This window comes from Rosa chinensis, chromosome 4 (assembly GCF_002994745.2).
Source record: "Rosa chinensis cultivar Old Blush chromosome 4, RchiOBHm-V2, whole genome shotgun sequence".
In the NCBI taxonomy this organism is placed as follows: domain Eukaryota; kingdom Viridiplantae; phylum Streptophyta; class Magnoliopsida; order Rosales; family Rosaceae; genus Rosa; species Rosa chinensis.
Window position 1 is genome coordinate 44,070,832 of NC_037091.1, and position 27,020 is coordinate 44,097,851.

General features: G+C 38.5%; 4 protein-coding genes and 1 long non-coding RNA gene across 5 annotated transcripts in view; 3 read left to right on the forward strand and 2 right to left on the reverse strand.

The window, feature by feature from the left end:
- LOC112199369 (carboxymethylenebutenolidase homolog) overlaps positions 1 to 27,020 on the forward strand; it is a 58,919-nt gene that overhangs the window by 30,081 nt on the left and 1,818 nt on the right. Inside the window, exons 5-6 of the mRNA XM_040518759.1 lie at positions 8,130 to 8,230; positions 8,532 to 8,707. Of these exons, the coding sequence (XP_040374693.1) occupies positions 8,130 to 8,230; positions 8,532 to 8,672 (242 nt within the window). The 3' untranslated portion in view covers positions 8,673 to 8,707. The remainder of the gene's footprint in view (positions 1 to 8,129; positions 8,231 to 8,531; positions 8,708 to 27,020) is intronic.
- On the forward strand, positions 190 to 2,158 carry LOC112199370. The gene is made up of 3 exons (XR_005809794.1): positions 190 to 624; positions 926 to 1,297; positions 2,108 to 2,158. It is a non-coding gene; the product is annotated as an uncharacterized LOC112199370 (long non-coding RNA).
- Positions 13,797 to 16,447, reverse strand: LOC112199371 (putative methyltransferase C9orf114 homolog). The gene is made up of 8 exons (XM_024340399.1): positions 16,370 to 16,447; positions 16,036 to 16,168; positions 15,677 to 15,741; positions 15,494 to 15,572; positions 15,242 to 15,360; positions 15,056 to 15,135; positions 13,915 to 13,987; positions 13,797 to 13,829 (listed from the first exon to the last, which is right to left on the reverse strand). The coding sequence occupies exons 1-8, from the start codon at positions 16,445 to 16,447 to the stop codon at positions 13,797 to 13,799; spliced, it is 660 nt and encodes a 219-aa protein (XP_024196167.1).
- Positions 18,134 to 18,763, forward strand: LOC112199372. Its single transcript, XM_024340400.1, has one exon. It carries the CDS (start codon positions 18,134 to 18,136, stop codon positions 18,761 to 18,763), a length of 630 nt encoding a protein of 209 aa, XP_024196168.1.
- Positions 25,121 to 26,623, reverse strand: LOC121052685 (endo-1,3;1,4-beta-D-glucanase-like). Its single transcript, XM_040518119.1, has 3 exons — positions 26,418 to 26,623; positions 25,799 to 25,820; positions 25,121 to 25,331 (listed from the first exon to the last, which is right to left on the reverse strand). Exons 1-3 carry the CDS (start codon positions 26,563 to 26,565, stop codon positions 25,193 to 25,195), a joined length of 309 nt encoding a protein of 102 aa, XP_040374053.1. The 5' UTR covers positions 26,566 to 26,623; the 3' UTR covers positions 25,121 to 25,192.

A 27,020-nucleotide genomic window follows, 5' to 3' on the forward strand; every position in this document is an offset into this window, starting at 1 on the left:
CAAGTCGTCGATCTCGTGGTTAACCAGTCTTATATATTTATAATTTATTGTTGGTAGTTTGGTACCAGTCCCCCTCCTAGGTCACAATAGTGTAACATGTGATCACATGTTAATCACTCTCGTGGTTAACCAGTCTTATATATTTATAATTTATTGTTGGTAGCTTGTTGTCAGTAGTGTTCTTTGTGATCAGAGAAAGACAGAAGAAATGTCAGGCCCTCAGTGCTTCTCAATTTGGATAGTACAATCAATCACGATTCCACCTATTTACTAGAACTTCCGACTCACAGTCTCTTGACAGATATCACATGCTAGAGAAAATGTCCTGAACAATTGCGTGGTGCGTGTGTCTAAAACTCTAAACTAGTTTTGTCTTTGGAACTGCTATAGGAAAAAGGATATGAGGATGCCAAATCAGTGCTTGCTGCTCTAAAGAGTCAAGGTGTTTCTGCAATAGGAGCTGCAGGATTTTGCTGGGGAGGTAAACCCTTCATTACTAACATGAAGTGGGGCTTGCTCACATTTTTTTTTTCAGGGAATGTAGTGGCCAAACTTGCAAAATCTGATGACATTAAGGCCCTGTGATATTGCGTCCTGGCCGGTTAGCAGATGAAGATATACATGGTTTGTTTCATTCTCTTTTAATCTCGTGAAATCTCTTTGTGTTGTAAATGATATGGCTATTCATGCAATAGGTATTGCTTGATGCATGCCATTACTATTGATTGGCGATTGATATGCTTCTAATTAGCGATTGACACATTCGTAATTGTATGAGTGATTGATGTTTTACCTTTTGTACACAAGATGTAGCCCTATATAAGACTCCTCATAGTGAGATGAATATGACACACACTCCATTTCTCTGCGTCTAAACTCTCTCTCTCTCTAATTATTTTATGTTTGTTTTACAACACGTTATCAGCACGAAGCTCTAACCAAAGCTCTAGCCAAGAAAACCCCCCCCCCCTGCTGCAGCCTGTTTGCACGCCCTGAAACCTTTTGATCAGGACCTCAGATCAAAAACTTTCCTTCATCAAAGTTGTTCGTCTCTGCCTCTTCTATTTGCCCTCCAAATTTCAGCCCTATTGGAGTCGTTTTGAGACCTGTACACCATTTAAAGTGGGAGCTGTTCAGAAGAGAATCTGCTCCATGTTCACGACTAGCTCTAAGATTTGGATCGAATAGCTTTGAGATTCGGGTTCCTACCAAAAGGCGAATAGCTCTTGGATTGGCTGAGAAGACAACCTTCTCAGTTCTGCACACATAAGCTGAAGATTCATCCGTTCTTCATCAAGTAATGTTTTCCAAAACCTAATTTTATATTCATGCTTCTTGCTTATTGAGCCTATTGATTGAACATGAAAAATCCTCCATGATGCATGAACACTAAATTCTGATTATTTTATTTAGAATAAATATACATGTTCATGTTTTGGATTGTTTGATTGGAAAAGAAAAAAAAATTACAATACTTGGCTGTAGCTATTTCTAGCACTTGGTCGTAGCACCAATTCACAACTAGAGAGTATCAATCAATTATGCAAAAATAAATTTTGCTATTTCTGGGATTCGAACCCAGCCACAATACCAACCCAGCATGTTTGTCCACTGTGCCATTATGGCCAATTGGTAATTATCACCACCATTTAATATTAATACTGCCATAAGCAGATTCAACTCCATATAATTGGTGATTGATCAATTGATTCAACCTGTGATTTGATTGATGTTATCCAAAGCAATTACCATAGTAATTTATGCTCATTACCACAATCACTTCATTATCACATTGAGACAATTCTGAATTATTACGTGAATTATGATAGAAGAATTATGGGCATAAATTTTGGTTACACTAATTTGAATTATGCCATTATAATTCTTTATGCTAGAAGCATTATGGGCTAAATTATTACATGATTATTACATAAACATTGTGCCAGAAGCATTTTGCCCAAATTTATTACCTATACGAAATGCCAGAAGCATTAATGGGATTTGAACCCATTTCCTTAGGTATATAACCGCTGCATTAATTTATTTATGTTACTATTTAAATAACATTTGTTGAATTTGGTTATGTTATAATTGTGAATATTAATAGAGGTTGAGTCAGAAGCTCAAATCAAGCCCAAAGTCATAGCAACAAATTCGAGCCAGAAGCTCAGGCCCAAGTTGCAAACTACATGTTACCATGACAAAAGTTATGAATCTTCTCAGACTAGGCTCATCCAGTTGGATGCGATGTCTAGGAAAGGTTCAGATGAGGCCGTGTACTTAAGCGAGCCTCGCTCCACCTAAACCTCATCTTTCCTTACCTGGTCGTATTCAATTGGAATTACCGAAAGGGTTGAGTAATAACTTTTCATTCCTTGGTAGACTAGCCTGAGCCCAGCAGGCCCACTCTCCCTCTGCAGGACCTAGCAGCCCAGCAGGCCTCACATACTCTTTGACCAGCACATGAAAGCCTAGGTCACGAGCCCGCAGACTAAGCTCGATAGGCTTCACTATCAAGCCCACTCCTTCTTTGGTCCAGCAGAATCAAAATAAAAGGAAAAATAATTTCATATTGTAAATACATTCACCATATCTAATATGTGTAATTAATTGCCAGAAGCATTTATTCACATAATTGTGTGATAATTAATCTGTTATATTACTAGCATGCAATTATTATCTCAATCGATTTGTGATTTTCATTTAGCCAATTTGTGAGATATTATTACAATTTGCTCTATTCAGTATCATTTTGTTACTTGCTAAATTTTCGCATTAGAATATATGTGTAGAAAATGCAGGTATCTGATGAACCAGTAGTTCATACATAAATCGAACTTGTAGTTTCGATAATGCCATTTAAGAAACTTGAAGTTTCCTTCATAAATTCACCACACATGATAAAACCAGTAGATTTTACATGTCTAATCCACATGCTATAGAACCTGAAGTTCTCATTACTTGCTTATGGAGGATATTACCCAAAGCACTAATATTATTTGTTCATTTCCTGTAAGAAATGTCAAATCTCAACATGTTTGACTTTGTTGCTTTGGAGGTCTCCAGAAGAAACTATCTAAAGTGAACTCAAGATGTGAAAATTCATCTGATTGCAAAGAAGATGAGATCAACAATCAATGCTAACAATGTCGTCATTGAGGCTTTTAATATGAGTGCCATAATTTTCAGAGGAAACATATGGAGAAAACACTCCAAGTTGAGTATCCGATGAAGAGGATACACAGACTCTTTGGGTCGCTCTAGAAGAGCACTTTCACCATCAAATGACCATTTTCTTGCTTGAAGTAAGACATGATTGGCAGAACGAAATTAGCCCATATGACCGTCTGCCACTTGGCCAAAGCCCAAGAGGCCATATAATCAGGCTCCACGTGGCCAAGGCCCACGTGGTAGGAACCATGATGCCATAACTCAGCAAGCCCGAGTTGAAAGGAACACTGGTCCGGCCCGCTGCCACCAGAATCAGCATGATCTTTGTTATCAATGTGGAGGAATTGACTGCTGGTCCCGCACCTGTTGTGCGATAGCCTAAGCAGTAGATGAGTATTACGCCGGTCGCGGAACTCGAAATACCAACTTTATTAAATGGTCATTTTCTATTGATTCCACACTAGAGATCATGGATTTTCAGGCAGTTATTGAACATACCGAATACCGAGGATTAGAACTCGAAGACATGGGTATAATTGGCCCCTTGTGCCATATCTATTTCATCTTAATGAATGAAACATCTTCGGATTTTGGTGATTTATGTTTTCAATTATTTTGGATTATAGAAATGTGGTTATGTTCGAATATATTTAATTCAATAAACTTATTCATACATGTGATCCATTGAATTAAATTTATGAATAGGCATGTCTTGTGGGGAAGTTTGTTGTCTGGTTAAAAGTGCTATTACGCACACCATACTCCCATATCGGAGATATTTTTCAAACTTATTGTCTATTCATACCTCTGTGACAACCGTATCAGGGCAATCCAACCTGATAGAGGGCTATGGCAAAACCCACAGTATGTTGTCAAATGGTACTGAACCTACCATTAATGAGGCCTAATAATCTCCACGTTCCAGAAGAACGTTATTGAGTGTTAAGGATATTCGAACCAACAGTTACCACGTTGAAACCATTGAGAAGCGTACAATGGAATATCTTTGCATAACCTCCGAGTGTGCGGCCAGAAGCGTACAATGGAGAAATTGAAATCTGTTAGCTAGAAGCTAACTAATTCAAGCAACTACTTGCTATGGCATGACCTTTTGGGACACCCAGGTCAAAGTATGATGCACCGTATCCTCAATTCATCGTAGGTGCACCCCCTTCTGAATAAGGGTCTTGTATATAATGACACGCTATGCCATACTAGACCATCATATGCAAAGACTAGTACATACACCACCATTTTTCTGCACAGAATGCAAGGGAAATTTGTGGACATATCCAACCACCATGTGGACCAGTTAAATATTGATGGTTTTGGTTGATGTATCGACAAAGTGATCACATGTTACACTATTGTCCACAAGAAAACGCTGCTTTTGCTAAACTCTCACCCAGATCATGAAATTGAGGGTTCACCACTCGGATTATCCCATAAAGTCTATAAGACTTGATAATACCGGAGAGTTTACATCGAAGTCTTTCGATGATTATTGCATATCCCTTGGGATTGATGCTGAACATATAGTTCCCTATGTTCACACCCAAGATGGTCTCGCAAATAGAATCTTGGTAATGCGCACCAAGCTCCTAGTTTTTGTGTGGGGCTATGCAATCTTGCATGCAGCTATGTTGGTCCCGTTGAGGCCCACTGCTACCCAACCTTACTCCGCGTTACAGTTGGTGACTGGGTACGAACCTGATGTTTCGCACTTACGCGCATTTGGGAATGCAGTCCTCGTGCCAATTGTGTCGTCACAACGTACAAAATTGGGTCCTCAACAAATGATGGGCATACATGTCGATTATGAATCCCATCCATTATGTGCTCTTTAGAGCCCTTGACAGGCGATCTCTTTACCGCTAGATTTGCGGATTGTCACTTTGATGAGACAGTCTTCCCGCCGTTAGGGGGAGATAAGAATGTTACCGTTCCTGATGAACGACGTGAATTGACGTGGAATGTCCCCACTATGTCTCATCTTGATCCCCGAACCGCACAATGTGATAATGAAGTGCGGAGAATTCTAGATCTACAGAGTGTAGCCCAAAATATGCCAGACGCTTTCTCTGATCTAGCTAAAGTGACAAGATCACATATACCTGCTGCAAATGTGCCTGCAAGGATAGATGTCCCTGTAGGACACGTTGCCCCAGATGGACGAGGTACAACCATGGCGGCTAACCAGTAATATGTCCCTGCCCAGAAGTGAGGTAGACCATTAGGTTCGAAGAATTCTTATCCCCAGAAGAGGGTAAACTTGGCACAAACGAATCCTCTTAATATCGCAATCTCAAACCGATCCATCTCATGAGATAAATCCGGATTATGGGTCTGTCCTAGAAGAGACGATGTTGGGGGACGCTCCAACATTTGAACCCACTCCCGAGAATAGAGAAATCTCGGTAAATTTAGTGAGATTTGGAATTGGAATGAGAACATCATCGATGATATATATTAGTATTTGTGGTGGCCACCGAAACTATAATATGCGATGACCTCGAACCTTGCTTTGTTGATCAAATTCAACGAAGAGACGACTGGCCAAAAAGGAAATAAGCAATCCAGGTCGAATTAGATTCCTTGATAAAGAGAAAGGTGTTTGGACCTGTTGTTCCTACACCTCCCCATGTTAAACCGGTAGAATTTAAATGGGTATTTGTAAGGAAGCGTAATGAGAAAAACGAGATTGTGATACATAAGACTCGTCTAGTGGCGCAATAATTTTCTCAACGCCCTGTGATTGATTACGAGGAGGCGTATTCTCCCGTAATGGACGTCATAATGTTCCACTACCTTTTCAGTTTGGTAGTTTCCGAAAAACTGAATATGCAGCTTATGAATGTGGTCACAGCTTATCTCTATGGGGATCACGATACAGAGATATACATAAAAGTTCCAGAAGGACTTAATATACCCGATGCAAATAGTTCTAGACCACGGAACACGCTCTTCATTAGTTTTGAGGCGTTCACTTTATGGATTGAAACAATCTAGACGGAAGTGGTATAACCGTCTAAGTGAATATTTAATCGGGATGGGATATGTGTATAATAAACTATGCCCATGCGTGTTTATTAAGGAAACAAGTTCCTAGTTTGGAATTGTGGTGGTCTATGTCAATGACATGAATTTGATCGATACTCCTGAAGAGATCAAGGAAACCGCAAAGCACCTGAAGTTGGAATTTGAGATGAAAGGCCTTGGGAGAACAAATTATTGTCTCGACCTGGAGCCCGAGCACAGTGCAGATGAAATTTTGGTCCATCAACCAAATTACATCCAGAAGATGTTAAGATGCTTTAATGAGGATAAAAGCAAGCACACCCATGGTCGTCTGAAGTCTAGAAAGAACCGTATCGTCTTGCAGATGATAACGAAGAGATATTGGTGCCAGAAGTCTCATATCTAAGTGCAATAGGCGCATTATTGTACTTGGCTCAATGCCCTAGATAGGACATCTCATTCGATGTGAACTTGTTAGCTAGATATAGCTCTGCGCCAACACGCCGCCACCTGAATGGCATAAAAGACATTTTTCGCTATCTTAGAAGTAAGGCGGATATGGGCTTATTCTATCCCTACGCATCAAGGAATGGATCAAACCCCCTTGATCCTCAGAATGATGCTTGCCTTGTTGGATATGCTGATATAGACTATCTACCAAACCCGCACAAGGCACGTTCCCAAATTGGTTATGTCTTTACCATTGGGAATACTGCAATTTCTTAGAGGTCTACAAAATAGACACTTGTTGCTACCTCTTCGAATCATGATGAGATACTAGCTCTTCACAAAGCAGTATGTGAATGTACATGGCTAAGAGCCGTTACAAACCATGTTCGAAGCACATGTGGACTGCATTCCACCACTGATGAACCAACCATTATCTACGAGGATAATGCTGCTTACATAGAGTAGATAAAGATGAGTTTCATCAAAGGAGACAACACCAAACATATTGTATCGAAATTCTCCTTCAATTAGCAACAACAGGAGCATCAGAAGATTGAAGTTAAGCATATTTGATTTGAAGACAATCATGCAGACCTCTTTACCAAGTCACTACCAAAGTACACATTCCAGAAGCATGTTCAAGATATTGGTCTACGTAAACTATCTGAATTACTTAACATGTAATTTTCAGGGGGAGTCGAAATCAGGGGGAGTATCTTGAAGCATACCCACTTGACCATCGTGTACTCTTTTTGTCCTTCGTCCAGGGTTATTTTGTCCCACTGGGTTTTGTTACCTGGCAAGGTTTTAACGAGGCACATCTTTAGCATGGTCACCCCACTTATACTACATCCTGAAGATGCTTTGATTCGACATATACATGCATTTGCTCATCTTTTCCCTTCGACCACGGGTTTCTCCCACTGGGTTTACCGGGCAAGGTTTTGGTGTAGCAACTCTAATGCATCCCTCTCGTAGACATACTACCTACTTATGGTGTTGATAAGAAGACTTCACCTATCTCTAAAGCTGTGATACTGCTACTCCACACTCAAGCGCGTTGTGCTCTTTTTCTCCTTCGACCAAGATTGTTTTTTTTTTTTTCCCACAGGGTTTTTATTACTTGGCAAGGTTTTTGACGAGGCAACTTAGAAGCGCATAGCAGAACCAACACTATTGACATAGAATATCCAAGGGGGAGTGTTGTAAATGATATGGCTATTCATGCAATAGGTATTGCTTGATGCATGCCATTACTATTGATTGGCGATTGATATGCTTCTAATTAGCGATTGACACATTCGTAATTGTATGAGTGATTGATGTTTTACCTTTTGTACACAAGATGTAGCCCTATATAAGACTCCTCATAGTGAGATGAATATGACACACACTCCATTTCTCTGCGTCTAAACTCTCTCTCTCTCAAATTATTTTATGTTTGTTTTACAACACTTTGTTGATTGTTACAATTTAACATGCCTGCCCAGAGGTTAAGGTTCATACTGCAATATTGGGAGCTGAGATTGACAAAACTTCACCCCCAGAACAATTGAAACAATTTGGGGAGATTTTATCAGTGAAGTCTGAGGTAAGAATCCCTCAGCAAAACTACTCATTGCTTAATATACATATCACATGTATCTGTTGTTCCAAGCCTAGATAATATTACGGAGATTCAATATTTGAAAATTGGTAATAACAACCTGTGTATAATAACAAAAGGGACTCATCTCCACCGACATCCAGAGATCCAAGATTCCGAGGAAGTAAATAAACTGTCAGACTAGTTTTCTAAAGATTTTATCCTCTTACCTCAAACAACCATAAAAGTTAGCTTTTTCAATTTTGATTTTGATATAATTAAAAGATTCACTTTGTAATATTATCAGTTTGATAGCTTTGTGAAAATATTTCCTGGAGTGGCTCATGGATGGACAATGAGGTACAATGCAGAGGATGAATCTGCAGTCAAGAGTACTGAAGAGGCTCATTTGGACATGTTAAATTGGTTTACCAAGTATGTCAAGTGAGAAAACATGTAGGAAGTGAGCTTTGAAGCTCAACAATCCTTGGGACATGGAAACCTCCGCTTCTTCAAGATAGAGTACGAAATTGGAATGTAAGCGCCCCCAAAAACAGTTTGACATTTGATGGCTGAGAATAAAATAGCATTCATATACTTTCTCCTTGCATTTCTTGTTGTAAGAAACGTTCAAATTGAGCTACGAGCAAATCCATCCCATGATTTTGCGATCGTTTAAAGGAACTTGTATCTTACCTCAAAATCTCTTTGTTGATTGTTACAATTTAACATGCTTGTACAGAGGTTAAGGTTCATACTGCAATATTGGGAGCTGAGATTGACAAAAATTCACCCCCAGAACAATTGAAACAATTTGGGGAGATTTTATCAGTAAAGTCTGAGGTAAGAATCCCTCAGCAAAACTACGCATTGCTTAATATATATCACATGTCTCTTTTATTCCAAGCCTAGATAACATTACGGAGCTCCAATATTTGAAAATTGATAATAACAACCTGTGTATAATAACAAAAGCGCCAACATCCTATGATCTGAGGAAGTAAATAAACTGTCAGACTAGTTTCCTAAAGATATTATCTTTCTACTTCAGACAACCATATAAGTTTAATTTTTGGGATTTAGATTTTAATTTATAGGGTTTTTGTCCATTTACCCTAATTTTAGAGGTGGGAGTCCACTTACCCCATGAAGTTTTTTTAATTCTCACTTACACAAAACACTCTAAAGACTTATTTCCTTTTACACAAAAGTTCCATTTTTACATCTTTTTATTGACATTTTTGCCCTTTTCTTAACTACCCAGCGTCCCACCCATTAAACCCGTGTGTTTCAAAATTTCGAGCGAACGAAGAGAGAGAACCGCGATAGAGAGAGAAGCTCTGGTTGACGCGAAAGAGAGAGAAGCTCTGGTTCGCGCGATAGAGAGAGAGAACGAAGAGAGAGAAGCTTGCATGGAGAGAGAAAGAAGCAGTGTGGCTCTATATTTCAACTCTGCTTCAGCTCGGTTTGAACGGTTTCTTCGATTTCAATTCCGTTTCTTCGATTTTTTTTTTGGATCCATGTTTGCTATTCACCTGCATTGAATCTGAGTTTGTTTTCCTACGCGGTTTGTTATTTCCGAATGATTGCGCTAAGATTTGTCTGTGTTTCGTTAACTCTATTTTTTGTTTCTTTTTCAAAAAGCATGAATTTCATCTTTGATTTGGTTCGATTTGCTATTTTCATGCTTATAAATTTGTTGTGCTAAGTTAGATCTTTTTCGTTGTGCTAAGTTTGTGTGGTTCTGTTTTAGAACAGTTCGATCCGTTTCGGTATTTGTGAAGTGTCTATTGGCCCCCAATAGACCCATATTGGGGGACAATAGATGGTTTACAGAGCTGTTTTTTTTTCTTTTTTGATACGCTTAGTTTTTAATGAATCTCAAAAATAGTTGTTTATAGTAACTTTTTTCTGTTCTGTGAAGTTATTTTAGTGTTCCAGACTCCTCTATTGGGAGGTAATATGTGTCTATTGGGGCCCAATAGTGGTTTGATTTTGTTTTGTTTTTTGTTTTTTATACAGGAATATGGATGGTTCTTTGGCTGTTAAGTGCACTCATACTGGACAAATTTTCATGTTTTGTATTAATCAATATATGAGCTATGCTCATTTGTTTGAATACATTTGTGAACGGTTCAGTTGTTTTGCAACTGATGGTATTGAGCTTCATTATTCTCTTCATGGATGGTCTATTTTTTTTCTTCGCAATGATGATGATTTCCAGATGCTGTTTAGCGGTGCCAAGATTTACAAGTTGGATTGTGTTGATATTACGGTGTTGAAGAACAATGGAAGTTGCAGCAAAAATGCTTCTGTTTCATTTGAAGATAGCTGCTCCGGTATTGTGGATGAAGATGATTACCTCACTAAGGCATTTAGGACTGAAGTTCAAAAGTCTTACTTGTCGAATGAGTGGGCTAGTTACATTCAATGTGTAGGGCAGAAATTTCTTGGCGGTTCCCCCGAGTTTCGAGAGAAGCTCAGAAAATATGCTGTTGAAGTTGAGTTCAGCTTTGTGTTTATTAGAAATGATTGGGATAGAATTCATGCGGTTTGTTCCAATTGAGGAACCGAAGGATGTGATTGGAATGTCCGTGGTTATGTATCCCCTGCAAATGGATGCTTTATAATTGGTGATTTGAACAATGTGCACTCTTGCAAAGGTGTTCTTCGGAAGCAAAAACATGAGCTTTTGGGATCGAAAATTGTCAAGACATTTATTGAAGAGGACATTAGCTATAACTTATCATTGAAGCCAAGGGAAATTATCAGCAAGTTCAAGTCAGCTTATGGGTTTGATATATCGTACAAGGTTGCTTGGAAAGCAAAGCAGAAGGCTAGGGAAATGATTTATGGTTCTGAGGCTGATTCGCTTAACAAGTTAACATGGTATAGGGATGCTGTATTTGAGACTAACCCGGGATCTTCGTTTGTTTTGGAAGTTGATCCATCGAGCAATAGGTTTCAGAGGCTTTTTCTAGCTTATGCAGGCTATGTTAAAGGCTTTGAATTCTGTCTTCCCGCACTACTACAATAAGTTAATCAGACGACGGAGATTTGGAGTTGTGTGATGACCAGCCTCACTGTGGTCTAAACGAGTGTTGTGTGATTGAAAAATCACACAACGGTGATTCCACCGTTGTGCAATATCCATTTCCTCAACAGATAATTATTTCTGTTGTGCGAATTCTGCGCAGGCATGTGCCTGGCATGGCATGCGCGGAGATGCTTCGGCATTGACATGGCCATTCAGACAACAAAAGAAGAAATTAGCTGTTGTCTGAGATTCATAACACACAACAGTTATAAATTATTTTTGTTGTCTGAGATGTATAAGACACAACAGCTATAATTATTTATTTGTTGTCTGAGATAAGTAACACACAACCACAATGAAATGATATCTGTTGTCTGTTGATTCATTCAGACAACAGGGATAGTTATATTTATGTTGTGTGTTATGAATCTCACACAACAGAATTTTATTATTTTCTGATGTTGGTTGTTAGTTCACAGTACAAACTATATTTGGTTAACTGTGGTGTGAATATTGTAATCAAATTGGCTAACATCGAGTAACTGTTGTAGGAGAAGCCTTAATTTTGAACTCTTTTGCAGTCATACAACACATTGTTTTGTATTGTGTTGTATGACTGAAACTTAGACAACAAGAAGAATATTTACAGAAATAATGCTCTATATATTACAATATAAACGATACTATAATCCATATAATTCAAGTATCATTATTCAAACATCTATACATTCAAGTAACTAGATAATGTACCAAGCAAGAGCATTCCTAGCTAGTTAATACATGAATCAAGATCATTCATATTCCCGATGGCTCCTAGCCTTCAGCTGCCTTTGGCTTCAATATAACCTGGAAGGACCTGCTCCAATTGCTTTATACTTTTTGCAGATATAGGATCATCAGGAAGGAGATCAACTTCCTTCATTGCACACAAGGCCCTAATTTCTTTGCAATATATTTAGAAGAAGTATTCAGTAGAAGAACAGCAGACCTCAATCTGCGAATAGAAATAATCTCAGCAAATAACCTGATGATCTCCTAAGCTGCCATCATATTCTCGTCTCTAATAACATGCTCTACCTTAAGTACATATACCAAATAATTACTAACCAAAAACTAAGAACTTGTTCTCGATACTGTGCAAGTAAATTAGCCCCAATGAAAAAAGAGAAATTACCCGAATCCGAGCTGTAGCTTCCTGGCCAGTCTCAAGAAGCTTGGAAATGTCACAGCGCATATTAGGAAGAGACTTTCTTTGTGGCAATGTCAAATAACTCCAAAACTCATGTCATTAGACACCAAACTTAACCAATTAGTTAACACTTCAAAAGCTTTAACAGATTATAAATAAGCCAAAGTAAAACCAACAAGAAAAAATGAAAACAGAGAAGTATAACAAAGTCACTCACAGTAGTAAAACAATAAAATATGCTAAGCAACTTGAAAAGAAACCCCCCTTCTTCCCCCTTCTTTTCTTCCGTCTTCATTCCTTCCTCTTTCTCTCTCCCTCTTCTTTTTTGTTTTTGTTTTTTTTTATCTAATCCCTCCGCCTCTTCTTTCTCCAGTACTCCCCTTCTTTTTCTTTCTTAACCTTTCACCCCTCCTCTTTTTTGTCGGCAACCATCAGCCCACCTTATCTCTTAAGGTAACAAAATAATAAAAGTAATAATAAAACAAAACTAGTCACTTGAATAGCACAAAATGGGTACTAAGCATTGGTAAACATACTATTGAACTGAACTGGTTTTGATTTACCTAGGAAATACTTGGTCATGACATCAGGGGTAACAATCTCGCGCTCATCAATATCACCAGGTCATAGTAATGTACACAGGCCAGAATGGCATAGTTCATAGTTGGATTCGATCCAACTTATGGCTGGACGACAGGACCAGGTACCACGGGGCAGTTGGTTGGTATAAAACCCATGCTTGCCACTGGTGGCACTGCCGGAGAGGTGGCGGCTATGGGCTTTGTAAAAGATGGTGAGAATACTTTTGCTCATGGGTTGAGCTTAAATTCCTAAAAGAACACCAAAACCGAAGAAAATATATCAACTTGATTATGTAAGTTAGGAAACAAAACATCAACTTCTAAAAGTTATTTATACGATAATTGATACTAGAATAATTGGAATCACCAAGCAGTAAGGTTTCCTTAGTATTAGGTGACTAAATCTATAGTCTCTTATAATGCAATTACAGAAGATTTTAACATAGGTATTTTTATATTAGTTAATTAGTATTAGTGCCCAGGTGCATAAATTAGCTGGTAAAGACAGATAACTAATTGATTCTCGTTTAAGAAGACAATATGATGATCAGTGAAATCACTGAATAACTCAAGTTGACTCAAGCATGGGTATTTCAATAATAAGTTCTACCTCGCTGGAGAGTAAATCGGAGCAATTATGAAGACAGTGTTACCTGAAGAACAGTGAGTGTTAAGGCCACCATTGGGTACTAAGATCTCTAAATGACCCGTCAAAGGCTTCACTACTTTCTGGAGAAGCTCATGCTGTTCCTTCAAGCTCTCATGCTATATGTCAAACACCTCCCGCACATTCTTTGCCTGTGTCAATAAAAGTATTAAATACCTTTTCCTTTCTACCTTATTACTTTCAGTTAAACAAACTATTACAAGTTGTCAAGCAAACATTTCCAAGATCATAAAACTGTTCACAGAGCTTATAGCTAATTTCTAGCATTACAGGAAGCAAAGGCTTGCACCTGCCCAGCGTTTAACATTCAAGTCCCAAACCAAATCCCTAAGCAACCATACCTTTAAGTTATGATCCTCTTCAATGCTCTCTTCCAACCGAGCAAGTACGTCCACCAAACGCAATCAATAGATACCTAACAAATTTCATTCAGTCAAATAACAAGTATAAGTGATAAGCAGGTACAAATCTCTATTTATATAACTATACATTAGCTTCATGTCTCAATTAATTTTTCCTAAAGAAAAGCAATGGAACCTGATATATCGATACTAATTATAGGTCCATGATCCTCTTAAATACACTCAGAGCAATCAATTGTTAAACCAAAATATTCAACAGGAATTATGCCTAGTAACCCCTTTAACCTTGATGCATCTTTACATATATGTGTGTGTGTGTGTGTATATATATATATATATTATATAGATATATTTTCTTAAAGTAATAAAAAAAAGAAAAAGGAATGGCTGCCTCACGCCAAATCTTTGAAAAAGCTACTGGGGCACCTACTTGATTGGAAAATAACAAAAACCAGCAATTTTTAAAGGAGCAATTCAAGCACTTGTTAGAAAAGTAAAAAAGGAAATGGAGAAGGTGGGGTGAGGTGCGCTATCTATCTCATGTTACAGGAGGGAAGGATTTTCTTCAATTGCGAAAGCCTGATGGAGAAAGAGATGAGATGTTCCTCATAGAGCTATCACCAGCTAGTCCTTAAGTTGCAAAGAGATTCAGCAAAAATGAAATTGAAGGAAGAATATGGCATGGTTCATTTTCATAACTTCTCCAACTTCAGAAATTTCAATTGGCATGATGCATTTAGTAGGATATTAAAGGTGAGTCTCCCTATAAATAAGCAATTGGCCCTGAAAGAAATCAGAGGTCGACAGATTGAAAGATGTTTAAAACCTGTCCCACATACATCAGGAGTCTCCCTATAAATAAGCAATCTAGTTTATGGACACAGTAGGCATCTAGCAAAGAGAACAACCACCATTTGTGGCTAAAGACCAGCTACCCAGGAAAAGCAATACCCGCCTCATCTAAAAGTACAATCTTATCAATTAATGGTTAGTACCTGAAAGTGGGTATAGTGAGATCGGAGGAATTGATAATCTGACCATGCTCTGAGGTCCCAATCAAATGATCATAGCCACCCTGTCACTAAGATAACAGAAGTTGGTAAGGAAGGTCATATCCGAACGATTAGAGAGACAACAGAATATATAAGGCAAAGAGAGGCATAGAGTCAATGTATGGATACCTCGTATGGACATTCAATCATTACCGAAGTGATATTGGAAGCATAGTGCACTTTGTACCCCCAATACATCCCTGCTTCTTCCCTTGGCTTGGATGATGATACAACCTGCCGTGATATATCTAGATAAATGCCATAGGAAAAAGAAACCATTACGTATCTAAGATTCATACTAAAAGATGAAAAGAAACCTTAACTAACTGTTAAGAAAGGAATCACTATAGTTAAAAGAATTCAGAACAAAACATTCATTACCAGTATCCAAATTCCAACTGTCTCCCATAGCCACTGTAACTCTTGTTCCAGGATCAAGTACTTGATCAACGACGACATTCTGCATATTGTCAACAAAATCAATTAATTGCTAACTCCCGGGATTTAAGAAAAGTATCAGGCAATAACTCGTGAAAGACTAGCAAAACCAGACAATGAGAATACCTTACTCAAGCCCACATCAACTAACGTCCAAACACCGTCTGGAGATCTTTCCTTTAGTGTGACACCTATGCATTAATGGCAAATATCAAAACTTGTCCAATGTTCTAAACAGAAAACACAAACAAGCCACCAAAACTAAACATTAGCAGTACAAACTCCAAACCATCTCATTTCTCAGTTGGTTCTAGTTCAATATCTTCAACATAAGCAAGTTAAACAATTGCTTATCTTGCGATAAACTAATAAAACCAATAACCATAGCACAACCGTACGAGAAACAAAACTAGTCACTTGAATAGCACAAAATGGGTACTAAGCATTGGTAAACATACTACTGAACTGAACTGGTTTTGGTTTACCTATGAAATACTTGGTCATGACATCAGGAGTAACAACCTCGCGCTCATCAATATCACCAGGTCGAGAAGCCTTGAATTGGAGGTGGGTTTGGATAAGTGAAGAGCGAGCCCCAATTCGAACCCTAATCTCTCGCTGGAGAGCAAGAACAACCGGTGAATTAGGGTTTCAAGGATAAAGAGTAAATCGGAGTAGAGGATTTGGGTAATCGAATTTGCACTACACAATGATATAACTTCTATTCATCAATTTCACCGATCCCAAACCTCTACTCAAATCCATTGAAAATCAAGCACGAAATCGAATCATAAATAGAAGACAGAGAGAGAGAGAGACCAGAGCGATGGAGGAGTCGAGGGGGTTCTGCTGTGCAGAGAGCGTAGAAGATGTCGTCTTGCCACTGAGTCGACTCATTGATGTCGTCCCACCAGCACAGCACGAATGCCGCGACCTCCATCGGCGCCGAGGTCTGAGAGAGAGGGAGGACCTAAAGGGTTCAAGAATTGAGAGAGGACTGAGAGAGAGAAGGTCGAGAGGGTTGAGAGCTTTTGTTTTATTTTCTCTATATTTAGGTCGATATGTGGCTAGGTCTAGGGATTGTCGGGCTTGGTGGGAGTAATTAGGGGGAAGTAAAGGAATAAGAGTGTGGTTGTCGGGCTTCAATGAAGTTGTTTGGTGGGAAACTTCAATTTGTCTCAAGTTTCTCCCACAACAGATGAAAATGACCGTTGTGTGAGAGTGTGATGAAAAAGCAGGCTGGGAGGGAAAATTTGCCGCCTGTGCCTGCATATGTTTCATCAAATTGAAATTTTACCGCGCTATGCAACTTGTTGAGTTGCTTCCATGCTCAGACAACAGAACTATGACAATCTGTTGTACAAATTTGTTAATCTTACACTTGGTGTACCTAGAGGATTTCCAAAAGTTCGTACAACATTTCTTATACAACAGATATCAAAAAAACTGTTGTGTGGATAGTTCAAATTGAGCTCCTTTTGGGAGGGAATTATGTGCTCATTTCCCTCCATTTAGGGCTCACATTCACACAACAGAAACTTCTTAACTGAGTTGTGCAATATCTTCCTAAAAAAAAAAATTTTCAGTTTGCTTACATTCACACAACAGAAACATATTTGTACCGTTGTATGATAGAGTTCATGTTAACACACAACAACAAATTTTAGATCTGTTGTGTGATGAGTGTTGTGTGTTTCGATTTTTGTAGTAGTGCCGTCTTGTTTGTCGATGGGACTTTTGGGAAGAGTGTCTACAAGGGGCAGATACTTTGTGCAACTGGAAAGAATGGAAATCATGGTACTTTTCTCATTTCTAAGATCTTTTATTTGTATGTTTGTTGAAAATGTGGAGCGGCACGCTCCCGTTGGCGGTGCAGCGCCACACTGCAATCATGTATTGGCCCCCAATAGACATATATTGCCCCCCAATACACGTTTATTTTCTTATGATTTCTTTCTCCTTTCTATTTTTTTTATGTTTATTATTGTTTTTTGATTCTTTTTTGTTGAAAATGTGGAGCGGTACGCTCCCGTTGGCGGTGTAGCGCCACGCTGCTATCATGTATTGCCTCCCAATAGACATGTATTGGCCCCCAATAGACTTACTTTTTTTTTTTTTTTTTTTTTTTTTTTTTTTTTTCTTTTCTGTTTGTAGGTTTCTTTCCTCTTGCAATGTGTGTCTGTGATTCTGAGACTGATGCTAATTGGTCCTTTTTCTTCCAACACTTGAAGAGCTTGCTGGAACCTCAAGGTAGATTAATTACATTTATTAGTGATTGTGGTGTTGGACTGTTGAGTGCTTTCGACAAGATATTTCCTGGTAATCCTCATCTTTTATGTTACAAGCACTTGGTGCATAACCTTATGACTAAATACAACGGTAAAGGGTCTTCTGTTTTGAAAGATGATGTTAAAAAGAAGTTTTTTGAGTTGGCATATTCGTGCACTGAAAAGGAATATCGTTTTCATTTAAGAGAGTACGTTGAGAGAAGTTGGTGGTGCTGATATTACAGATTCATTTCTTGCTGATTTGCCTCTTCAAAATTGGTGCCGCGCATTTTTCCCTGGATGCCGTTATGGAATTATGGCTAATAGTGTAGCTAAATCTTTTAATGCTTGGTTTGCTGTTGAGCGTGAGATGCCAATATACACTATGCTTGATCAGACTCAGATTAGGGTGATGCAGATGATGGGTGAGAGGAGAGACGAGGCTCAACTTTGGACCTCGCGACTGACTCCTGTTATGGAGGGTCGTTTTAAAGAAGGTATGGAGAAAGCTTGCCTTTTCAATGTGCATTACTCCCATACAAATGTTTATGAAGTGAGATCAAAGTATTCTTATGTTGTGGACCTTGGAACTCTTTCTTGCTCGTGTAAAAAATGGGCGATTAACTGCTTTCCTTGCTGCCATGGTCTTGCTACAATTCAAGCTGCCTCATTGGATGTTTATGCTTTTATAGATAAGCATTTTCATGTTGATTATTGCCAGAAGTGCTATGATTTTCCAATTTATCCAATTTCCAACGTTGATATGGCTTTTTCGGAATCTGCTAGCAGTGGCTTCATACTTCCTCCAAATGCAAAGAGGCCTCCTGGGAGGCCTAGGCTCAAGAGGTTCAAGTTTAGAGGAGAGTGTGAAAAGAAACTCATTCGTTGCAGCCGATGTGGCAAAATGGGACAGCATAACAAGAAGACCTGCACTGACCCTATTTGAATGTAAATTTGTCAATTGTTTTAGCATTCTGACTGGTTGTATTGGGGGGCAGTACTAGGCTACTGGGGGGCAATAGATGATTTTATCCAGGGTTAGTTTAACATTTTTTGCTGTCAAAGATTATTGAGATTGATTGGTCCTTCAATTTTATTGCTGACTGATAAATTGATTAAGTCTTTCAAGAACTTGTATTGAGATTTTTTCCGGTTGCTCTATCCATTTTTATTTCATTTTAACTTTTTGTTATTTCATTTTAGCATGTCTGTTTCTGAGTTGCAAGTTTTTCCAATGGGTTGTGAAAGCTAACTGACCCTACAAACGTCTATTGGGGGGCAATAGACATCTATTGGCCCCCAATAGAACCTGAGTTTTGGAGGGTTGAAGTTCAACAAGTGTGGAATTTTTACACTTGCATATTTGCAATGTAGTTTGATGTCCTACTATTTTATTTCTGACCCTCTATACAAGTTTTATTGGGGACCAATAGATGTCTATTGGGCCCCAATAGAACCTGGTTTCTGAGGGCTAAATGCACAGGTATGTAATATGGGCCTGTATTTTAAATATTGACCTGTGTGATATGCTAAACAGTAGAAACTGGAAACAAATTCTTTCAACTTAACAGAAAATATATTGAAAAGCTTTCAAATCATCCCAAAGTAGTATTAATATTCCAAAATTTACATTTTCTAGCTTTGTGCGTTTCCTACAGTAAGTGCAGCTTCTTGATGATATCTTTCAACACTCCAACCACATTCCTCCATTGCAAACCTCTCAAGAATTGTTTTCCTCATGTCATCGGCTTTCTTCTTGTTCGGTGCCACACCGTGAACTATGCTTTCCATGAAATAGAGCATAAAAGGCCCACAGTCCCCCCTGTAAATCATGAATTAAACTTAGTGATCCTCAACAAAGTACTTATTGCCCCCCAATAGGCATGTATTGGCCCCCAATAGACTGAAAACTTGGCTAAAAATGTAATAATTAAATTGTCATTTTTCACATCATAAACAAATATTAAATCATTTTGAAGCACTTACGATGAGGTTTTCTGCTGAGGGCAGTTGAAGTCTTCTACAAGCTCGTAGTCCTGTTCGCCGATATGATTATCCAAGATCCACCTTCTGACCTCTTTCTCTCTTTCGGTCATTTCTTCAACCTCAGTGATAAATTCTCCTTGAGCGTCCTCACCTTTACACTTTTCTCTTGTGTTGTCTTGATCCTGGCTGTCAGTGTCAAATTTTCTGGCTGTCATGTTCACATCACGGATGAACCTCCTTATGTGCTTTACCTGTTTGATACAGATATATGAAGCATCAATAGACATTCTAAATTTCACCATTTTGAAAAATAAACACATTGTTTTGATATTATTACGTACCACCCAGTTTGCGTTGGTGTAGTGGTGGTTATCTTTTGTCCATTCCTTCTTTGGAGGCAGCATAGAGTTCATGTGAACAAAGCATTTTTTCTCATTGTCGATGATAAGCAGTGTGTAGTGCTGGCTGTAGCAATGGTGGATCGGGATGAGCACCTTGAGGTAGCTGAAGTTACTCCACAGTTGTTCAATTAGAAATAACTCTATTTCAATCTCATGGCCTTTGAAGTCGTCTTTCAAAAGGCTCTTTCCTTCTTTCTTGAAGTCTGCCAGTTTCTTTTCATGTTGAATAGTGTAGTACTATACAGGAAATAGACACATATTAAATCATTCAATTGTTATAGACACGCTGCTATTTTTGTTTCATTACTTACCACTGCTTCAATGTCCAGCAATCCAATCTGAGTCTTCTTTTCTTTCAGTTCATTATGTAATATTTCAGTGTAAGCCTTGATCACCTGCAATCGTTTAATTTGTTAGTATTATATATGTGAAGTTCAACACCTATATTGCCCCCAGATAGGCACCTATTGGGGCCCAATAGACGACTATTGGGGGGCAATAGGTGACTATTGGGGGCCAAAACAAACAAAAATTTAAAACTTACACTAATATCCACATCTTCCTCTTGGATGATAATCTTCATGTCTCTCCTTGTTACCCCTATTATGCCATTTCTACTTGTCCAGTAGGTATATCTGCATAAACAGAAATATGTGTAGTTATTACGAGTCTATAACGCATTAATATTCAAATTCTAATAGTTATGCTATGCACTTACAAATTGTCATCGACCATCTCAAAGAATTTCTGGTAGTGTCTTGCGACTTCAGGCTTTAATGTTTTCCATGTGTACTCTCGCAATTCACATTTTTAATTTGGATTGGTTGCTGCACTTGTTTCCCTTTCTGCAGGTTTGTTGCCAGCTTCTGTTCGGCTTTCTTTCTCTGCTTTGGCTGTTCTTGTGGAGCAGTCTTTCTTTTCTTTCTGTAAGTCTTCAAGATCTCCGGAGTGTGATACTCAAAATCCTCATCCTTAGTTGTTGCCTTTCTCTTGTTTTGTTTCACGTTCCTCTCAATAGAATGCATGGCAACCTTTTCTTTCTCTTTCATGTCTTCTGTCTTTGTGGCAGTTTCTTTCTTCTCTGGTTCTGCCATTTCTGCCGAATTAGCTGCTTCGAGAATTGTCGAGACAATTATATCTATTTTTTCTGCTTCTACAGCATTTAGTATCTCCTCCTCATTTAGTATTTCCTCTTCTGATTTCTTGAAAGATAGAGGAACTGCGTTAACTGGATCACCCCCTTGGTTCTTCATTGACTGGTGTTTGAGGTTGATATTCAGCTTGGCTTCTATCATCTTCATACCCTGTTCCATCTTCTTGCTCCGTTGATGCCAGCACCATCTGAAGTTGATTAGCTCTCTGATCACTACTTTCCTCATCAGGTTTCTTCCCATTTGCCTTTGCCAACAATTTGTTCAGAGCTCTGATGTGGTTTTTGTGCGCTCTGTTTTCTTGCATCACTTCAGTCACTTTCTTCTCCATAGACAAAATCTTGTCATCAGCAACCATAATCTTTTCCCAAAGCACCTTAATATGGTTTGTCAAGTTTTCATTTGCTTGTAAGATAGTCTTCATTTTCTCTTCCATTTTCTTTTTGTGACCTTCGTCTTCAATCACTGTATTCATCTCCTTTAGGAGAACTCTCATGTTCCCAGTAACCCTAATGTTCTCTTCTTTCTCTTCCTGACTCGCTTGTGGAACCTGCAACCAATAAAACAACAAAAAAGTCAAAAAAAAATTTACCAATATTGGGGGCAATAGACGTCTATTAGGGGCCAGTAGACACTTTACAAAACCTGTATTGGGGTGCAATAGATATCTATTGCCCCCCAATAGAGACATTATAAACCCAGTATTAGTGTGCCAAGACAGGTCTACTGCCCCGCAATAGACAATTTGTAAAATTCCAATGTACCTGCTAACTTACCCAGTTGGTGAAAGTTGGTGTTTCCTGCTCCTCTTCCATATCCAATAACTTGACGAAGTTATGTTCCAACCACGACCCTTCTCTTATTAACTCCTCCGGCCAGTCTGGATTCTGGTGGAGCTTCTGCAGGTTGAACAGCTCCTTTATTGACCACCTCACAAATTGCGGGTTTTCATTCTCCATTCCTTGAATCCAGTTTCTGATCTTTGTCTTCTCCAAGAACCAGTACTGTAAAATAAACCATTTTTGTTAGTAAATGAACAACAGACACCCAATTATACTGTGTTGGGGGGCAATAGACATCTATTGCCCCCTTAATACTCAAGAAAATGATGTATTGTACTTACATATATGAGAAGGAGGCAGCCAGAAAGAGTTGACGGATGATCTTTTCGATACCTCTGAAGCCCATCCATCAGAAATCTAGTACCATCTTTGCCCAATTGAAGCTGTTTATGTTGTCTAGGTCTTCACAAGCGTTGATGAGGTCCCATGTTAAGGTTGTAGATGTCTTGCTGAAGAGGAATGCGTTGAAGAGGTACATGATAATCAGTGCCGCAATTATCTTGGGATTAGCCTTCTTCTTCTTGATGAGCTCCTTGCCAAGTGCCTTTTCCAGATCAGGTTTGATTGCTGTTTCTTTCCTCATATTGACGTCAAATATCGAAGATGCTTTCCGTTCCTCCTTGAGCACCTTCTTGCTTAGATCCCATTTAATATCAGTTGTTGGCAGGTCAAACAATTCACTTATGTCTTCCAAAGTTATTTCCATTTCTGTTTCCCCAAATACAAACTTGGCTTTTTTAACATCAAAGTACTTCAGTATAATCTCCAAGTCGGCCTCATGTTTGTGTAGCTGAGTTTCAGTGAGCTTCTTCTAGAAAAATGGCCGGATCATCCCCCAAAATACAGTAGTACTCAAAATATCCCAAGCCTCTTTTGGGATTTTGTCTCTGTATGTGTCAATCAATCTCCAGAAAGCACTTAGAGGGCATTTCTGTTGCCTGCACTCGATCTTTGCATTTTCTTTTGTATCTTCTTTCTTCTTCCTTCCCCCTTTCTTTGGCTTTTTCTCTTTTGTCTTTGACTTTTCCATTTTAATCTTCTTTTTCGTTGTCTGTTCATCCTTGTCATAGTCAGACTGTTGTCTTTTCTTACTCCTTTGACTTCTTGTCTGGACATAGAACCTTTGTGTCGTTTCTCTGTCATCATCATCTTCTTCTTCTTCTTCTTCTCCTTCTCCTTCTCCTCCTCCTTCTTCTTCTTCTACTACTTCTTCATCTGTTTCTTCTTCTACTTCTTCTTCTGTTTCCGCCTGTCACGGGCGGAACTAGTAAAGGGTCTGCAGGGGTTCAGACCCCCCCCCCCCCCCCCCCCCCCAAATCAATTGAACATAACAACTAATTAATACATTAATTATGTATAATTATATATAAGTTTATATGTTTTAGCAAATCGGACCCCCCCCCCTTTGTTTGCACAGTATTTAATGTAGTGATACTATTTATCTCTCATTATTATTATTTTGGTCAAAAAGAGAGATGAGAGCATTTACCTCTCATTAATTATTTACTAAAATTCATAAGAATTCATTTATTAGGATTCAATCAAATATAAGGATTTTTTTTTTTTTAATTTTCTATTGTTCAACACTTAAACTTATTGCGGTTTACGGTTAATTTTTTAGTTTTGAAGTTTCATTAGATCATGGTAAGGATCGAACAATAACGTTTGTAAAGAGATTGCTTGCTATAGTTGAAGTCTAAAGAAAAATGTTGTGAAGTTTTTTTGTTTCATTTTTAGTTATATGTTTAACTATGTCCCGACCCCCCCAAGTTACAAATCCTGGTTCCGCCCCTGCCGCCTGTTCTTCTGTTTCTTCATCTTCAGTAGAAGTTTCTTCTTCTCTTCTAGATTTCTTCTTATTCTTTAATTCTGTCAGCCTTTGCTGAAGTGTTTTCCGTTTTGTTTCTTCCTTATCTTCTTCAGAGCTGGAACTGACTTGTGGTCGCTTGGTTCTTGCCATTCTGTTCATAAACAAAAAAATAAAAAATCATTAATAATGATCAACACCTCAACTATTGAACTTCAGTAAACATCTATTGCCTCCCAAGCTTCTATTGTCCGAATAAACATGTCTATTGGGACAATATACATGTATTGGCCCCCAATAGACATCTACTGCACATAACAGAAGCTTCTATTGTCCGAATAAACATGTCTATTGGGACAATATACATGTATTGGCCCCCAATAGACATCTACTTCCCCACAACAGAAGTTTTTGTTGTGGGCCAATACATGCCTATCGGGCATCTACTTCCCCACAACATAAGCTTTTGTTGTGATCCAATACATGCCTATCGGGGGCCAAATACATGCCTATTGGGGGCATATACATGTATATTGTCCCAATAGACATGTCCATTATGCAATATACATGTATTGGGGGGAAATAGACATGTATTGGCCCCCAATAGCCATTTACTTCACCACAACATGAATTTGTAACAGATTTGAAACCGAAACCCTAGATTTTTCAGATTTTGAAACATGAAAAATCCTATTCTTGTCATTTACCCACTCGATTAACCAAACCTAGGCTACGAACAAGTTCAATCTCACAGAAAGGAAAAGAATATGAAACGGAAAAGAGATTTTCACTCACTTTCTATCAATATAGACGCCGGAGAATGTTGAAGCACCGCCGGAGTTGGTCTAGATAGCAGAGTTGGTGGAGGAACTGAGAATCGAGAGCGAGATTCGGAAACCCAGAATCAAGAGGGAGAGGGAGAACGAGAGCAAGATGAAGAAACGAAATTTTTTTGAAACTGAAAATGGAAACAGAACTGCCTTAATGAGTTAGTGGGTTAGTGGGTAAAATGGTCTTTTTCATGCATGTTTGGGTTAGTGGGAACAGTTTTCTTTTGCTGGTGTAAGTGGGCTAAAATTGCCCAATATTGGGGCTGATGGTCACGGACCCATTCCATAATCCCACAGGAAACTTGTGATATCACTGAAATTATAAATAAACAAACTTATACATTCGTATATCAAAATACTATACCGGTCCATGACCTTTCAGCCATGTAGGTAGACCGCCATGGGATCCATCAGCTGGAGGTACATAAGGGTCTCCATAAAAGAAGTTAGGGACCACAACAAAGAAGCCAGCAGCTGCAACTTTGTCTTCGAGCTTCCTAAAAAAAAGAAGGCCAGGCGCCATTAGTTATAACAAAAAAGATGTAGCAAGATTGCAAACTGTACAGTGATTCGGTGAATAATAATACAACTGTTCTTGAAGAAAAATTTGATGTTGGAATGGCAGCTAGCCTTTACTATAGAGTGGGCACACTCAACATAGTGGTGATTTTCTAAGGATTCAGAACAAAAAGTAACTCGACAATTATATAGCAAATAGCCAAATAGAACTATTATATCCTATTCATTTTTCCTGAAAGAGTACTCTTTGAGTAAATTTTTCAAAGTGTCTACCAAGTCATCAACTTTAACCAGCAAATGTTCAATGGCCCAGACTTGATATTAGAAGATGCACGACATAAAAATGTTCAAATTCAAGAAAAAGCGGACCAGATAAGTTATGTATCACACTATATCAAAGAAGCTACATTAGCTGTAGGGATAAAGTTATGAGAATAAGTCATACCTCAAGTTTGGAGCCTCATACCCTGCAAGGCAAATCACCATGCAATATTAAAAAGTTGTAAATATCAGAGCAAAGCAATTACACAGAAGCCACAGAGAGTTTGAAGGATCAAATTATCAGCTATTTTACACTGACACCACTACATCCTCCATTGCCAATTTCAAATTCCCAAATGTAACCAATCAAGGAAAACAAAAACAGCAACAAGAAAGAAGAAAGAACTGGGAAACAGAGATATATAACAGACTAAAGAAACAAGCAAACCACATATAAAGGCAGCAAACATACTGCTTTAATGTCACAGAGCAGTTGCAAAACCCATTTCATGCCCAAAATTCAACACTACCAAAGTACTAAGGCTAGATTCATTGAATTTCCAAAAAAAAACAGAAACAACAAAACAAAATGTAAAAGTGTAATATTGAAAGTCTCATCAGTCAAACAGACATATACAGACTACAGAGCAACCCACCAAACCAGAGAGGCAAAAGCACACAAAGACCATCAATTTCACTATAAGCAACATAACCCAAATAAGATAGTGAACAAAAGCAGAGTACTGAACCAAATGGAAAAAGATTAGATTTTGTCACTTTGAAGTGGTGGGTGCCGTGCGTACCATAAATGTCGGAGACAAGAACAATGGCAAGCTTGGAGTTAGGAGAGCCAGTGAGATAGGAGTCGAGACCACCAAGCTTCTCAACGTGGCCGAATCCACTGGTTGGGTTCAGGGTCGGTGGGTTCGAGCAGCACTGAGGGCCTGGCATTATTTCTTCTGTCTTTCTCACAAACAACACTACTGACAACGAGCTAGGAGGGGAACTGGTACCACCCCCGTTTGCTCATTCTTACTACCAACTACCAATGTGGGACTGGCTGACCAAAAATTCCAAAGTCGCCAATTTGGAAAAGTACGGTGGGAGAAGAAGTACCTTGGCAGTATGTATTTGCATCATCACTAACATCATATTGAGTTTGATCATAATATTTATAATAATATTGATTATTATTATAGATTGCTCAAGATTTAGTGGAATTTCATTTAAGGTTGATGCTTGATAGTGTGACAATTCTATACGAGAATATTGTGGTATGTGCTTGTCCAGAGAGAAATTCAAAATGGATTTTCACACACTGGTTCTTTGAAAAGTCTCACTGATTTTTAGACCAAAAGATTTGCTGTTTTACCATCCTCTTCAATCCTGAACCCCAATCTTGTTCA